Genomic DNA, 15419 nt, shown 5'->3' on the forward strand with positions numbered 1-15419 from the left:
AGGCGACATGTTTTTGATGGGCGTGAAGATGAAGCAACTATGATCCGTAACTTTATGTACGGATTGAAGCCGGAGCTTGGAAGTCGTTTAGCTGGAAGCAACTTTAGCAGCTTATCGGATCTGGTGGAAAAAGCTGTTAATGTTGAGACTGTATTGGAGGCTGAAAGGAAGATTATACAACATTCTGGTGGACACACCAAGTTTAGCCAAGGAGAAAGGCCAAATTTCAACAAGGGTCCAAGATCTTACAAAGGCAAAGGGCGAGGATTTGGAGGCCAAGCCAACAATCGTGGTAACACTGGGGTATGTTACACATGTGATCAGCCGGGACATATTTCGAGGTTTTGTCCCAAAAATCAGCGGAATAACCCATGGAGTAACCAGCAGGGTTATTCATCGCTGAGGATGGAAGATGTTACTTGTTTCTTCTGTGGAAGGAAGGGCCATTATGCATCGTCATGTCCAAACAAGCCAATCCCTGCGACCCCTCTCGCGATCCGAGCTCCTCCTAGCCGTCCAGCTATTGAGCCAGCACCAAAGAAACAAAACCTAGGAGGTAGAGTTTATGCCTTAGGGGTAGAAAACCCAGACAATGCAGGACCGTCAAGCGGTCCCATCACAGGTATTGGGTGCTTAACCTCCTCTGTTTATTGAATGGAATTTAGTTGTTGAAACCTAGTTAGTATGCTGGTTAAGTATAGATTGCTTGATCGCTAGGTTGCGCGTTTAGAAATTTTGGATTGATGATTGATGGTTGTGCGAATTTTGATTAGTTTTTGTGATTGAGATATTGTTGATTGGGTTACTGTGGCAGGAACCATACATGTTGCTGGTAAACCCACACATGTATTGTTCGACTCGGGGGCAACACATAGTTTTGTGACCCCTGAAGTAGCTGCCCGGTTTTGGGATTGTTTTGTGGTTGACAGGATAAACGTGGCCGTCTTGACCCCCGCAGACCGAACCCTTCAAGCAGATCAGTGTATCAAGAATGTTCCATTGGTCATTCAAGGCAAAGAGTTTGTGGCAGATTTGTTAGTCGTGCCTTTGAAAGGGTACGAAGTAATCCTTGGAATGGATTGGTTATCGGGCTACAGAGTTCAGATCGACTGTGGAAAGGGAAGGTTGTTGTTTGGCAGAGGCAAACGACCAGAGATGGTGTACTATGGAATCAGTCCTAGTATGACCGTGTCTTTGGTAGCAGCAATGAGAGTACAAGATTTGTTTCAAGATGGGGAAGTATATTTGGTGACCTTATCGGTTAGTGGAGGAGCCACTAATGATGAAGTTAAGGTCGAAGACATAGAAGTGGTCCAAGAGTTCGAGGATATCTTTGCACCACTAAAGGAATTACCTCCACCTCGGAGTAATCCCTTTACGATCAATTTGGAGCCTGAAGCAAAACCTATAGCTAAGGCACCATATCGGATGGCACCTGCGGAGTTGGCTGAACTAAAGAAGCAATTGGAAGATCTATTGGAAAAGGGATTCATTCGGTCGAGCTCTTCACCTTGGGGAGCTCCTGTGCTATTTGTGAAGAAAAAGGACGGAAGCATGAGGTTGTGTATCGATTATCGTGGTATCAACAACATCACGATAAAAGATAAGTATCCTCTTCCGAGGATAGACGAGTTGTTAGACCAACTAAAGGGAGCTAGTTGGTTTTCGAAGATTGATTTGGCATCAGGGTATCACCAAATTCCTATTGCCAAGTCAGACATTATGAAGACGGCGTTTCGGACGAGGTATGGGCAGTACGAGTTTGTAGTTATGCCCTTTGGTCTCACGAACGCACCTGCGGCTTTCATGCGTTTGATGAATGAAGTGTTTCACGACTATCTCGACAAGTTCGTGATCATTTTCATTGATGACATCCTGGTGTACTCGAGAAGTAAGGAGGAGCACAAAGAGCATCTGAGACTGGTTATGGAAAGGTTACGGAATCAGAAGCTATTTGCCAAGTTCAGCAAGTGCTCGTTTTGGAAGAGAGAGATAGGATTTCTGGGTCACATAGTATCAGGAGAGGGCGTTGCTGCTGATCCAGAAAAGGTCCAAGCCATACGGGAATGGCCTCGACCTACCACTGTGACGGAAGTAAGGAGTTTTCTCGGACTTGCGGGCTATTATCGGAAGTTTGTTAAGGACTTTTCCTCCATTGCAAAGCCTTTAACTAAACTTACCGGTAAAGGAGTTCCTTTCTTATGGGTGGAAGAAACCGAGAAGGCTTTCAAGAAGTTGAAGGAAGCTCTCACGACCGCACCTGTGTTAGCTTTGCCCGAGCAAGGTAAACCTTACACGGTTTACACGGATGCTTCACGAGTTGGGTTAGGTTGTGTTCTTATGCAAGATGGGCGAGTCATCGCGTATGCCTCACGACAACTACGGAAGCATGAGGATAACTACAGTACACATGACTTGGAGTTAGCGGCTGTAGTGTTCGCTTTGCGAATTTGGAGATCTTACTTGTATGGAGAAGAAGTAGAGGTATACACGGACCATCAAAGTCTTAAATACCTCTTCACTCAGCCAGATCTCAACCTGCGCCAGCGTAGGTGGATGGAGTTTGTGGCAGACTACGATATAAGGATTCGCTACCATCCTGGTAAAGCGAATGTTGTTGCGGACGCCTTAAGTCGAAGAAAGTTGGACGCAGATTTGCAGAAAGAAGTGGAGCTATTGAACCAAGAGTTGAAACAAGTGAAGTTGGTCGTTTTGGAAGGGCAAGCGAGCGAGCCATTGGGACTTCAAGCGGTGAATCAGGCCAGCTTGATTCAGAGAATTCGAGAAGAACAAATTAAGGATGAGAAGCTACTGAAGATTGCTGAAGAACTCAAAGGACAAGCCGGGCCAAATAATGCTGGATACTACTTGGCGGAGGATGGAACCTTGCTAATTAATGGGAGGATCACGGTTCCTAAAGGACAAGGGCTGAGAGATGAGATACTAAGGATTGCACACCATTCTTTACTTAGTATCCATCCTGGAAGTTCAAAGATGTACCGAGACATAAGAAGATACTATCATTGGCCGGGCATGAAGAGGTCAGTAGCGCAATGGGTTGCTCAGTGTGCAACTTGTCAACAAGTCAAGGTCGAGCATCAAGTACCAGGAGGATTGTTACAAAGTCTTCCGATACCTCAATGGAAATGGGACTCGATTTCCATGGATTTCATTACCGGATTACCCACTGCTCCAGGTAGATCGAACAACTCGATATGGGTGATTGTGGATAGGTTAACCAAGGTTACACACTTGTTGCCTATGCGGGACACTGATAAAGTTGAAGTATTGGCCGAGCTGTACATCGACCAAATCGTGAAGTTACATGGAGTACCCTCAGACATCGTCTCAGATCGCGATCCAAGGTTCACGGCATCATTTTGGGAAGCACTGCAAGAAGCCTTGGGAACTAAACTATTCAGAAGTACGGCGTTCCATCCAGAAACAGATGGCCAAACGGAGAGAACCATTCGGACCATCGAGGACATGCTTCGGATGTGTATTCTCGATTGGGCAGGAACTTGGGAGAAGCATTTACCGTTGGTCGAGTTCTCATATAACAACAGTCATCATTCGAGCATAGGGATGTCACCTTATGAAGCGTTATACGGAAGGCCATGCAAAACGCCTATGTGCTGGACGGAAGTGGGCGAAAGAAGAATGTTTGGGTCACCTATCGTTCAGGAGACCATGATTAAACTAGAGACGATTCAGGCCAACATGAAGAAGGCTCAGGACCGTCAGAAGAAGTACGCAGACCAGTCAAGAAGAGAGGTAACTTTTGAGATAGGAGATTGGGTCTATTTGAAAGTTACTGCACAGAAAGGGAAGGACAGATTTGGCAAGGTCGGGAAACTTGCGGTCAGGTTCATTGGTCCGTACAAGATCATCGAGAAAGTTGGTGAGGTAGCTTACCGTTTGGATCTGCCAGAGGATATGCGTCTACATCCTGTATTTCATGTTTCCATGCTTCGGAAACATATACGGGATCCAAGTACTGTTGAACCCGAGAGACTAGAGGAGTTGAGGACAAACCTTACGTATCCGGAAGGACCAATCAGATTAGGAGAACGGCGTATTCGGAAGCTGAAGAATCGTGAGATTGCTCAAGTACAAGTTTTCTGGGGAAGACAAAACAGGATTCATGTTACTTGGGAAGATGAAGAGCGATTTAAAACCGATCACCCTGAGTTCTTCCGAGAGGATGCTGTGATGGAAGAAGGAGGCCCCTCAGAACCTTAGAATTCGAGGACGAATTCTGTTAAGGGGGGGAGAATGTAGAAACCCATTAAAAAAAAAAAAAAAAAAAAAAAATGGTCGAGTATCCTTTGGGTGATCGAGTCGTGGACGATCAGATTGTTTTTGTCTGAACCATGAGTCAAGTATCCCACTAGACAATGGTTAGACAATGTGGTATATTTACTCAAAGGACGTTTGAAGCATGACACTTTTGGAAGCACAACAGGAAGACCGGAAATTGGGCGAAAAACCCTAATTTCGGTATTATGGAATTTTTCGAAGAAGCCGGAAACTCGGGAAATATTTTCCATCAAGTCAGGATTCATTTGGAGCTTATTAAAAATAATCAGATCATCAGAACGGGCGTCGAAAAATATTGGGAGTGATCGCGGGACGAAAATTCACCAGAAAGGCCGAAATAGGCCGAATCGACCGAGAAGCTCGAGGTGGCTTGATGTGCATGTGTTCAGGACGTGGTGGCAGGCTCTTGACAGTGTATGTGTCAAGGGAAGCAGGAGGTGTTGCAGTACATGCAACCTGTACATGCAAGTAGACATGTGGAGCACGAGGTGGAACGACCAAGCACGAGGTGTTGCGATGCATGCGACCGAAGCATGCGGCCAGCCATGTGTGAGATGGGGTGTCGACCTGCATGCACTTCAGTCATGCAGCAGGCCATCTGGACGTGGGGTGTGTCATCCTGCATGAGACTGAGGCATGCAGCCAGCCATGTGGAGCACGAGGTGGAACGGCCAAGCACGAGGTGTCGCGATGCATGCGACCGGGCCATGCGGCCAGACATGTGGAGGACGTGGTGTCAGCTTGCATGGGAGCAGGCCATGCATTCAGACAGGTAGAGGGCGTGGTGTCAGCTTGCATGTGAGCAGGCCATGCTGAAGGACATGTGGAGCACGAGGTGCCGCCGCGCATGCGTCCGGAGCCATGCGAAGCGACACACGGGCTGCCACACGGCTTGTTCCTGATTGGTTGCTGATTCCTATAAATAGGCCACGACCCCCTCTCATTTCAAACCATCCAGAACACATCAAACCTACTTCAAAACATAAAGAGAAAGCAAAGAAAGAAAGATCGAGTTTCGATAGTTTTCGAGTGATTTAGGCAGTTTTCGAGAACAGTTACTCTGCCGATTTTGAGTCAGCACTTGGAGAAGGCTCTTTTCAAGTGAAGAGAGATCAGTTCTAGTGGAGACCAGTTCAAGTGGAGTTCAGTCAAGAAGAGGGTCTACTTGTGAAGGTCGGGAAAGGGTTCGGATCGCAGAAGTCGGGTTTGGGGTCAAGGCCACGGTCAACCAAAAACTGTGAGTTATAATCGATTGATTGCTGAGTTGTTTTCATGCAGGGTCCCGTTACTTGGAAGTTGGATCATGGCAGGAGGCCGGGTCTAACTGAGTAACGGTTTGAATAATTGAGGTTATGTTGATTGAGTTGATGGCATGCTTGTTATTGTTTAAGAACCGTAGTAGCATGCTAATGGTTAGGTTGATTGGTTAGTTAGCGAATGCAGAATGCTTAGATGATATCGCTAAGTTGTGGATAGTTAGGTATTCTGGAATTAGTCTTTATGCTAGATTCTGGAATGTGGTTGATTGTGTTGTGATTATTACTTGAAACCTTGTGTTATTTTTACCGGGTTTAGTATTAATCGTATATTGGCCGACAGCATTTGTGTAACCCACAATGCTAGGCATATTGGGGTGAGTTAGTGTTCCTTCAGACCTCGTACCCGGCGGGTTCAAGGAAACCCCTTATTCGCTGGATCGGGAAGACTCAGATAGACGGGGTCATGGCCTATGGCTGAGTGATTACACGACGGTGTAATGTGGCAGTGACCCGAAGGACTGTGGGCTGTCGCGCGGTGACCCGAAGGACTGTGGGCCGCGGTCGGTTGAAAGTTCCTTCTTTTGGCCTTCGTGGTAGGAAGATAGGATATTGCCGATAGTGAAGGAGGAACATAACGTCACCAGGGCCCGAGTTTGATATATATATATATATATCGTGTTTTGGGTTGTTAAACCCTGGTTTAAATCGAGTTTGAGTTTGGTGATGAGCTAGTAATTAGCATAATGCTAGTTATCTTGCTATCTTTTACCGCTGCGTATTTCTGATATTGCTTATTGTTATTAAATTGTGTTGTTAGGTGAACCTCTCGCTTTAGATTGTTTGGGGTGGGATAGCGAGGGGTTGTATTTGTTAGTGGGGGATTGTAACTCGCTGAGTAATGCTAGATTACTCACTCCTCACTCGTTGTTGTTTTCAGGTGACCAGTAGTGAGCTTGTAGAAAGCGCGGGAGGCTAGGCTGGCTGGTGTAGATTTGCATCTTTTTGCTTAAGACGCTTTCAGACTATAAGTATGTACTTTCGCTTTCTTGGCATGCCACTACTTGTATAATATTTTGTGTATTATAAACCAGATATTATATAAGATAAATAAAGCGAATGTTTTGTGAAACTGCCTTGTTGTTCTGATATTAGCTTGTCCGAGCTAACACAACGTCAGATTGGAGTACGGGTTGAGAAGCCTTAGGCTTTGGTCTGACGGGACGTGTTAGTGGGCGGCCTGGTCTAGTTACGAATTGCACTTTTCGTGACCTTGGCCAGATCGGCCGTTAACCCGTCATGTAGCACTCCCGATCCTTGGTAGACGGTCGGCCGTCGGTCATGTTCTTGTTTGATTGTTGGCCGGTGGTTTGACCTATGCCTAGAACGGTTCGGGGGCGTTACATCCGGTGTACCTGAAGTCCTTTGATGTTTCTGATATTAAAAGTAATGCCAATGCCTTACTATCACTGGTGGATGGACTTGCTGAGGAAGTTGGAGTGCATAACGTTGTTCAAATCATTGCATGTTCAAGCTCTGGCTGGGTTGGTGAATTAGGCAAGTCTTTTGCTGCTAACAACAGTAATATGTTCTGGTCTGTGAGTATATCCCACTGCTTCGAGCTTATGGTGGTGGAGATTGAGAAAATGGATTCCTTTGGAGGCATACTTGACAAGGTCAATAACATTACAGAGTTCCTCTACAACAACCCCTTGGTTTGGGAGCTTTTCAAAGATCCTAGTCATGGAAACGACATGACAGTCTCCTCATCTGAGTTTGTGTTTGCTACTCCTTATCTCACACTGGAGAATGTTTTCAAGGCGAAGAACAACTTGGCAGCCATGTTTGCTTCATCCGACTGGAACAAAGAAGAAGGCACATCAATATCCAAATTTGTCAAGGATCCGTCCTTTTGGGAATCTGTTCAGAGACTAGTGAAGTCCACATCTCCTCTGATCCGCGGTCTATGCTTGTTTTCTACTGCCAACAATCAGCATATTGGATACATCTATGACACTATGGATGGCATAAAGGAGAGTATAGCGAAGGAACTCAGTAACGAGGAACGGTGTTACAAGCCGGTGTGGGATGTGATTGATGATGTATGGAACAAGCATCTCCACAGTCCTCTTCATGTAACCGGTTACTTTCTGAACCCGGCTGCGTTCTACTCAACTGACTTCAGTTCTGATCCAGAAGTTACCACAGGTTTTGTCTCCTCTTTGGTTCATATGGTAAAAGAATGTCACGTCCAAGCTAAAATTTCCGCACAGCTTAAAATGTACACACTCGGTCAAGGTTGCTTTGATAAGGCTAGTCAAGCTGATAAAATCACTGACATTGCTCCAGGTGTGTGTGTGTGTGTGTGAACTTGTCGACTTTGGACATTCGTGTATTGTTTTTGCAGATAAGTGTGTTGTTTGAATAAGTGAAGCTAATGGTTAGTATATGTTTGTAGCTGAGTGGTGGGCTCAAAAGGCGAGCCAGCATCCAGAACTGCAGAGTTTCGCGATAAAGATTCTGAGCCAGACGTGTGAAGGTGCTTCCAAGTACAAGCTCAAGAGAAGTGTAGCAGAGAAGTTGTTGCTTACTAGAGGAATGAGCCGTTTTGAGGAACAGCATCTGGAGGAGTTTGATAAGTGTGGGCATTGGATGAGAGAAGATAAGAGCAAGTAACCTTGGAGTAACCTTGGTTTAGTAAAAGTAACTATAGTTTAGTTACTTTATGGTTTATCCTTTTATCTATATATTAGCTGGGGAAAAGGTGAGAGAGTTTTTATCGAGAGTTTGAGTGAATAATCAGGGAGAGAAATGTAGAGAGATATGATAGAGGGGGATTTGTGATTAGGTTTCTCTTGTAATCAGTCTTTCTCATTTAATAAGAATACTCTTTCTATTTTATTCATAGTTTTAGAAGCTACTCGTAACAGAGTTTGCCTTTGTTCATTACAGTCTCCATCTACAAAGATCCAAAGCTACAAACTAAGTGAAGAGAAGTGAAGAGTTTTTGTGCTGCAAGACTTTTGTATGGACCGACCCGTTCAGCTTATTTTGTGAATGTGCAGATTCTAGTTCTTTAGTTTGTATATTTATTTCGGGAATGTAAGTATCAAACTTTTGAATCTTTAAGTTCTACTTTATTACATATGAATGAATTAAAAACGAAAGTGCTAACGCGTCTTTATAATATTCAAAAACCTTTTGCCTTTATTGATATAAACAAGCTTACTTACCGGCAAAAAGCACCTTTTTTTATAAAACCTGTGTATTGGGTCGTGACATAATCTTTGTCTCTGCTTGGATCTTTTAAGTGTGAGACTCAGTAATGTTTCCACAGACTGTGCAGTGTGTGGAGATGAGTTTATGCATGACGCTTCCTTCTTCAATCTTCATCTTCCTTGTGACTTTATTCCACAGATGTATCATGTAGCTCCCTTTTTTCATCTCTTGTACCGTCTTCTCCACCCACTTTGCTTCTCTTGCAGTTGCCGGTTTCTTGAAAAGACTTGGGATCTTAAGCCAGTTCACTGGATAGAAAGCATCCGGTGGAAAGATCGTTAGATTGTACTCAGGTTTGCGTCCTCCTAACCTGTTGATAACTCTAGAGACTAGGTAAGGACTGTTGTATCCCCATCTGTTACCGTCGAAAGTTGTTGAGTACTCTTGCAAAAACTCACGCATAAGAGGGTGGTGGAGGTCAAAGACCATCACCGCGTTGTTTAGCCTTGTCCATCTCTTGGTTCTAGGATGCAAACTCTGTGCACCTATTGCGTTTCTCAGTCCAGTCATGGAGTTGAGGAAGATGATGTCTGTGTCTAAATAGGTTCCTCCGTACTTGTAGAGCACCGCAAGTCTTGTCAGATCAGAGAGATTCATGAAGAGAGGGATGGAGCCAGGATCCATCTTACCGCTTTTTAGCTTCTTAAGCCAAGCTTCTGCTGGAGTGTTCTTGACGAGGAACGGGATGTCTAGTGTCACAGCTACTAGGTTGAAGCCTTGGTCAAGCAAGCGCTTAAGGATGGTGGATCCTCTTGGTGAGTCTAAGGAGTTGGATAAAATCACCAAGCAAGCACCAGGGTTGGTGGTGAAGAGGGTGTCAACAGCTAGCATCTCTCTTGGTCCAAAGGACTTTTCGGGAGATAGCCAAACCATGAAGAACTGAGCTGAGCAGTTCTTGTTGTACAACTCCAAGACTCTTCCGTGGAACCTCTTGCTCTTGGTTGTTGACTTCAGTATCTCCAGCTCAGGTAGCTTTCTCCTGAACCAGCTGATTCTCTCGCTCTTGGTGGCTTTAGGAGGAGGTACCAACGGATCTGACTCCTCTTTTTCTTGTTGATCAAGGACCACAACCGAGACAATGCTCCTACTAGTAGTACTCCTGGTTCTAGGAAGAGGCACGTTTTGTTTGAACGGTTGTTTTATTCTAGGAAGAGGCAAGTTTTGTTTGAACGGTGGTTTATCGTCATCAGAGAGAGTAGATGTTGGAGCTTCCATGTAGAGGAGATGCAATAAAGCCAAGATCACCAACATCGCTAACTTCTTTGATCTCATCTTTAATCTTTTTGAAGAAAACTATTGTTAGCTTTACGTCAGACAGAACAAGAGTTTATAACGTTGCGGATGTATCTTAGGTGGTTAATTTAGTTTATGTAGAAAGCTGTATGTTAATTAGTAAACGGAGTAAGATTCCAGCTGTAATTGCCGCCTTTGAAAATTAATCACATTGAACACGTTGTTCTGGTTTAGGACCACACCGACAAACCAAAGGTCCTGGTAGAAGTAGGAGTTATAACTGCCTAAGGACACAAGTAAGTTTTATCTCCTGAGACATGTTTAAAGGGATTTTGGAAATTTTACTTTTCAGCGACTACAATTTTTCTCAAATAGGAAAAACCCTACGTCCCTCTAACAATAATAGAGAAAAGGAAAATAGATGTTTCCTTTTTCTTCATATATATTTGTATACTATATTTTGTTTGAAGTTGGTTAAAACTTGTCTGTTTCTAGCCTTTATCTATCACGCAACACATATATGGGCATGATCAACACATATATATATATATATATTATTATTTTTGGTGTAAGATCAAATACATATATTCCATTTTCTATAGGCTCTAGCTACAATATGAAATATAAATATTCTTATAAATGTTGTTAGGTCAATCATACGTGGGAGTTTAGATAACATTTGATTCGACTAATTGTGGAATATGCAGAAGATGTGCATACCACTAACTTGTAGAACTACCATATATTTTTGTTCATGTTGAAGATTTTCAGTACTAAGACTAAAAATTAATCTATATACTAAGACAAATCTAAAAATTAAATTAATATAGATTATATAATTTTATACTGTTGCAATGATTAGACTTTTATAAAATTGTTCATCAACACTAATACATGTTCATAAGTGTCATAGTTCTAAACTTATAACTGCATTTTTCATTTTTCACAAATGCTATTCATTCAGGTTTTCAATGCCATATTATTATACACCAAGCCACTTGAATTCTTTAAATCTTTAATGATTCTTAATTATTTATTATGTTGCAAAACTCTTTAATGATTAAGTTGATATTTTTTGCCATGTCTTTAATTAATGAGACTAATAGATTAATGTTAAAGAAAAGTGTTGCAGCAAAGTTAACAGAGATTTTCATTAATTACAAAGCGTAGAATATGTTATGATTATCAAGAAGATTATCAAGAAAAAAAAAATTGATTATCAAGAAGATGACTCCGTTCTTCCCCACAGAGTTTGTTGAATATGCTACGCCTTATGTTATGTACAACGAAAAAAAAACATTTTGTTTGTTCGGTGAGAAATTAACAAGAACTTGCACGTTACAACTAAAAGGAACCAGAACATGTAACATGTGTCTTAAGGCCATGTCGAGAAACGACCTCAAGAGGGTTCTCTGAATATGCAGTTTTTAGTTGTTTAGTTTATATATTCACCATAAAAGTCATTTTTTGAATCAATGCTGGTGAATGAATATGAAAATCTAGGATAGACCCACTCTACGGGCGGTTAACAAATAAACAAATAATATAAATATATTTAAAATGTTTAACTTATTCTCAACTGAAATTAAATTAATTTTCATGTTTTTTATTAAAACAATTTCTCAATTTATTTGAATATTTATTTTAAAAATCATAAACTTATTTATTTATTGAAAGTCTATAGAAAATTATTATTTTGCTGTCTTTCAACTATAGTTTTAGTCTAACTACAGATGATTCAAATTGTTTGTATCTTTATTTTATGTTCTGTGTTTTAACTTTTAACAAAGAAATATTGCATATCGTAGCTTTAGTGGTCGTTTCTTAATAAAGTAATTAACTCTCACTATGATGTATGCATGTTTATTATGTTAATCTCTCTCTAAAGCTTCGTGCTATTTTCATGTTTATTATGTTAAATCTCTCTTCCATGTTGTATACAAACCTAATGTCTTTTTAAGACGTCCGCATGGCGCAAGGCACAAAGCTCATCACACTTAAAAGATCCAAGCAGACACAAAGATTATGTCACGACCCAATACTCAGGTTTTACAGACTGTGCAGTGTGTGGAGATGAGTTTATGCATGACGCTTCCTTCTTCAATCTTCATCTTCCTTGTGACTTTATTCCACAGATGGATCATGTAACTCCCTTCCTTCATCTCTTGTACCGTCTTCTCCACCCACTTTGCTTCTCTTGCCGTTGCAGGTTTCTTGAAAAGACTTGGGATCTTAAGCCAGTTCACTGGATAGAAAGCATCCGGTGGAAAATCGTTAGATTGTACTCAGGCTTGTGTCCTCCTAACCTATTGATAACTCTAGAGACTAGGTAAGGACTGTTGTATCCCCATCTGTTACCGTCGAAAGTTGTGGAGTACTCTTGCAAGAACTCGCGCATAAGAGGGTGGTGAAGGTCAAAGACCATCACCGCGTTGTTTAGTCTTGTCCATCTCTTGGTTCTAGGATGCAAACTCTGTGCTCCTATCGCGTTTCTCAGTCCAGTCATGGAGTTGAGGAAGATGATGTCTGTGTCTAGATAGATTCCTCCGTACTTGTAGAGCACCGCAAGTCTTGTTAGATCAGAGGGGTTCATGGAGAGAGGGATGGAGCCAGGATCCATCTTACCGCTCTTTAGCTTCTTAAGCCACGCTTCTGCTGGAGTGTTCTTGACGAGGAACGGGATGTCTAGTGTCACGGCAACGAGGTTGAAGCCTTGGTCAAGCAAGGGCTTAAGGATGGTGGATCCTCTTGGTGAGTCTAAGGAGTTGGATAAAATCACCAAGCAAGCACCAGGGTTGGTGGTGAAGAGGGTGTCAACAGCTAACATCTCTCTTGGTCCAAAGGAATTTGCGGGAGATAGCCAAACCATGAAGAACTGAGCTGAGCAGTTCTTGTTGTACAACTCCAAGACTCTTCCGTGGAACCTCTTGCTCTTGGTTGTTGACTTCAGTATCTCCAGCTCAGGTAGCTTTCTCCTGAACCAGCTGATTCTCTCGCTCTTGGTGGCTTTAGGAGGAGGTACCAACGGATCTGACTCCTCTTTTTTGTTGGTTTAAGCTTAAAGTAACTTGAGATGGAAGCTACCTAATCCTAGAGTGATATGGAAGTTTGTAAGGATTATGAAATATTGATTTATGTTAAACCTAAAGTGTTTAGGAAATATTGAAAGTGTAATGTCTATATATTGAGACATATGATGAATGAATCAACTCACGGATTGTGTGAAGTGATTGAGCTTAGTTTAAAGCTTTGGATTAATAAGAGAAGGACTTCTTATTAAGATTGTTTGTGATTCTATAATTGGTATCAGAGTCTGAGAGCGTGATACTGCGAAGAACACAAACATCATGGCCGATGTCAAGGATGAGATCGAGACGAGCAGCAATGGAACCGGACCTTCGTCCATCAAATTCCCAATGTTAACTTCCTCTAACTACACCGTCTGGGAAGATGCGGATCGCCCTTAAAGTCAATGAAGTCTGGGAGACTATCGATCCCGGTTCAAAACATGAGAAAAAGAATAATCTGGCTAGCGCCTTGATATTCCAATCCACACCTGAAGCCCTAACGTTACAAGTAGGGAACCTCGAGACAGCCAAAACCGTTTGGGATGCAATTCAAGCCAGACACGTTGGAGCCGAGAGAGTACGAGAAGCTCGACTGCAAACACTTATGGCAGATTTTGACAAGCTTAAGATGAAGGAAGAAGATAGCATCGATACCTTCATCGGCAAGCTAGCCGAAATCTCATCAAAAACAGCTTCCCTTGGAGAGGTTATTTTTAAACCAAAGCTTGTGAAGAAATTCTTGAAAAGTTTGCTAAGAAAAAAATATATTCACATGGTGGCATCACTTGAACAAGTTTTGGATCTCAATATAACTAGTTTCGAAGATATAAGATATAATTGGGAGGTTGAAAGCATAAGAGGAAAGAATAAGTGAAGAGGAGGAAGAACAGAGTGGTGATACCGGTAAACTGATGTATGCTAGCGGTGAGGCTCAGCAAGAAGGTTATGGTAGAGGAAGAGGACGTGGAGGACGAGGTAACTGGATAGGTGGAAGGGGCCGAGGTCGTTATGGAGGCTTCTACGCACAAAGGGAAGCATATAAGCAAGGACAAAACAGAGACAAGAGTCATATTACATGCTTCTCTTGTGATAAACTCGGTCACTACGCCTCAGAGTGTCCTGATGCGAAGCTTAAGCTGAAAGAAACCGTTGACAAGAAAGAAGAAGACACACAAGAGGCTGATGAATTGATGATGCATGAAGTGGTTTATCTCAATGAAAGGAAAGTGAAACCTAGTATTTTTGAGGACAAATAGAACATGGAGGACGTGTGGTACCTCGACAAGTGGTTCCTCGACAATGGAGCTAGCAATCATATGAGTGGGAATAGAATGTTTTTCTATAGTCTTGACGAAGGCATTGCGGGAAAAGTTCGATTTGGAGACGATTCACGAATAGATATAAAGGGAAAAGGTTCAATCAAGTTTGTGTTGAAAGGAGGCGAGAAGAAAACCTTGAGCAATGTATATTACATACCTGGATTATGAAGCAATATTGTGAGCTTGGGGCAAGCCACCGAAGCTGGATGAAAAGTAAGCATGAAAGATAACTTGCTTATCCTATTTGATCGTGACGGACATCTGATGATCAAGACTTCAAGAACAAAGAACCGCTTATACAAAGTTGTCTTGAAAGCTGATATTGTTCAATGTTTACAAATCACGGCACCTACCGACTAATCAAGATGGCACGCCAGACTGGGACATGTAAACATCAAGACAATGAAGGTAATGATAAGTAAAGGGTTGGTTGTTGGCTTACCGGACATAGCAATCGAGAAAGAGACTTGTGTATCCTGCTTGCTTGGTAAGCAAACAAGAAAACCCTTTCCTCAGAGTACCTCATACAGAGCTACTCATCTACTTGAACTTGCCCATGGAGACCTCTGCGGGCCCATCACTCCTCAAACACCAGGAGGAAAACGCTATGTGTTCGTATTGATTGATGATTTTTCAAGATATATGTAGACTATATTGATTCAAAGGAAGAGTGAAGCGTTTAGCAAATTCAAAATTTTTAAGAAGCTTGCTGAACAAGAGACTAAGGCGACTATAAAGACGTTCCGATCAGATAGAGGTGGTGAGTTCCTGTCACAAGAATTCACAAGTTATTGTGAAACACACGGTATCGTAAGACACACAACAGCTCCGTACTCTCCTCAGCAGAACGGGGTCGTCGAACGACGAAACCGTACACTCCTTGAGATGACCAGAAGTCTATTGAAGCATATGAACGTACCTAATGCATTGTGGGGAGAAGCAGT

The 15419-nt window shown here is 42.5% G+C and overlaps 4 protein-coding genes across 4 annotated transcripts; 2 read left to right on the top strand and 2 right to left on the bottom strand.

Annotated features, from left to right (window-relative positions):
- The first annotated feature begins 6743 nt into the window (after positions 1 to 6743).
- Positions 6744 to 8700, top strand: LOC111207213. Its single transcript, XM_048744643.1, has 2 exons — positions 6744 to 8424; positions 8529 to 8700. The coding sequence occupies exon 1, from the start codon at positions 7163 to 7165 to the stop codon at positions 7943 to 7945; it is 783 nt and encodes a 260-aa protein (XP_048600600.1). The 5' UTR covers positions 6744 to 7162; the 3' UTR covers positions 7946 to 8424; positions 8529 to 8700.
- Positions 8684 to 10190, bottom strand: LOC106452139 (uncharacterized protein At4g19900-like). Its single transcript, XM_013894165.3, has one exon. It carries the CDS (start codon positions 10125 to 10127, stop codon positions 8883 to 8885), a length of 1245 nt encoding a protein of 414 aa, XP_013749619.1. The 5' UTR covers positions 10128 to 10190; the 3' UTR covers positions 8684 to 8882.
- Positions 10191 to 12330: 2140 nt separating this feature from the next.
- Positions 12331 to 13494, bottom strand: LOC111207212 (uncharacterized protein At4g19900-like). The gene is made up of 2 exons (XM_048744049.1): positions 13485 to 13494; positions 12331 to 13127 (listed from the first exon to the last, which is right to left on the bottom strand). The coding sequence occupies exons 1-2, from the start codon at positions 13492 to 13494 to the stop codon at positions 12331 to 12333; spliced, it is 807 nt and encodes a 268-aa protein (XP_048600006.1).
- A 44-nt stretch (positions 13495 to 13538) lies between these two features.
- On the top strand, positions 13539 to 14412 carry LOC125580082. Its single transcript, XM_048744050.1, has 2 exons — positions 13539 to 13902; positions 14015 to 14412. The coding sequence occupies exons 1-2, from the start codon at positions 13539 to 13541 to the stop codon at positions 14410 to 14412; spliced, it is 762 nt and encodes a 253-aa protein (XP_048600007.1).
- The last annotated feature ends 1007 nt before the right edge of the window (positions 14413 to 15419 follow it).

This window comes from Brassica napus, chromosome C1 (genome assembly GCF_020379485.1).
Source record: "Brassica napus cultivar Da-Ae chromosome C1, Da-Ae, whole genome shotgun sequence".
NCBI classification, from domain to species: domain Eukaryota; kingdom Viridiplantae; phylum Streptophyta; class Magnoliopsida; order Brassicales; family Brassicaceae; genus Brassica; species Brassica napus.

Coding starts and splice junctions, on each gene's coding strand:
- LOC106452139 (XM_013894165.3), bottom strand. CDS start 10,127: ATGAGATCAAAGAAGTTAGCGATGTTGGTGATCTTGGCTTTATTGCAT.
- LOC125580082 (XM_048744050.1), top strand. CDS start 13,539: ATGCGGATCGCCCTTAAAGTCAATGAAGTCTGGGAGACTATCGATCCC. Junction 13,903..14,014: donor TGTGAAGAAATTCTTGAAAA/GTTTGCTAAGAA, acceptor TGAAAGCATAAG/AGGAAAGAATAAGTGAAGAG.
- LOC111207213 (XM_048744643.1), top strand. CDS start 7,163: ATGTTCTGGTCTGTGAGTATATCCCACTGCTTCGAGCTTATGGTGGTG.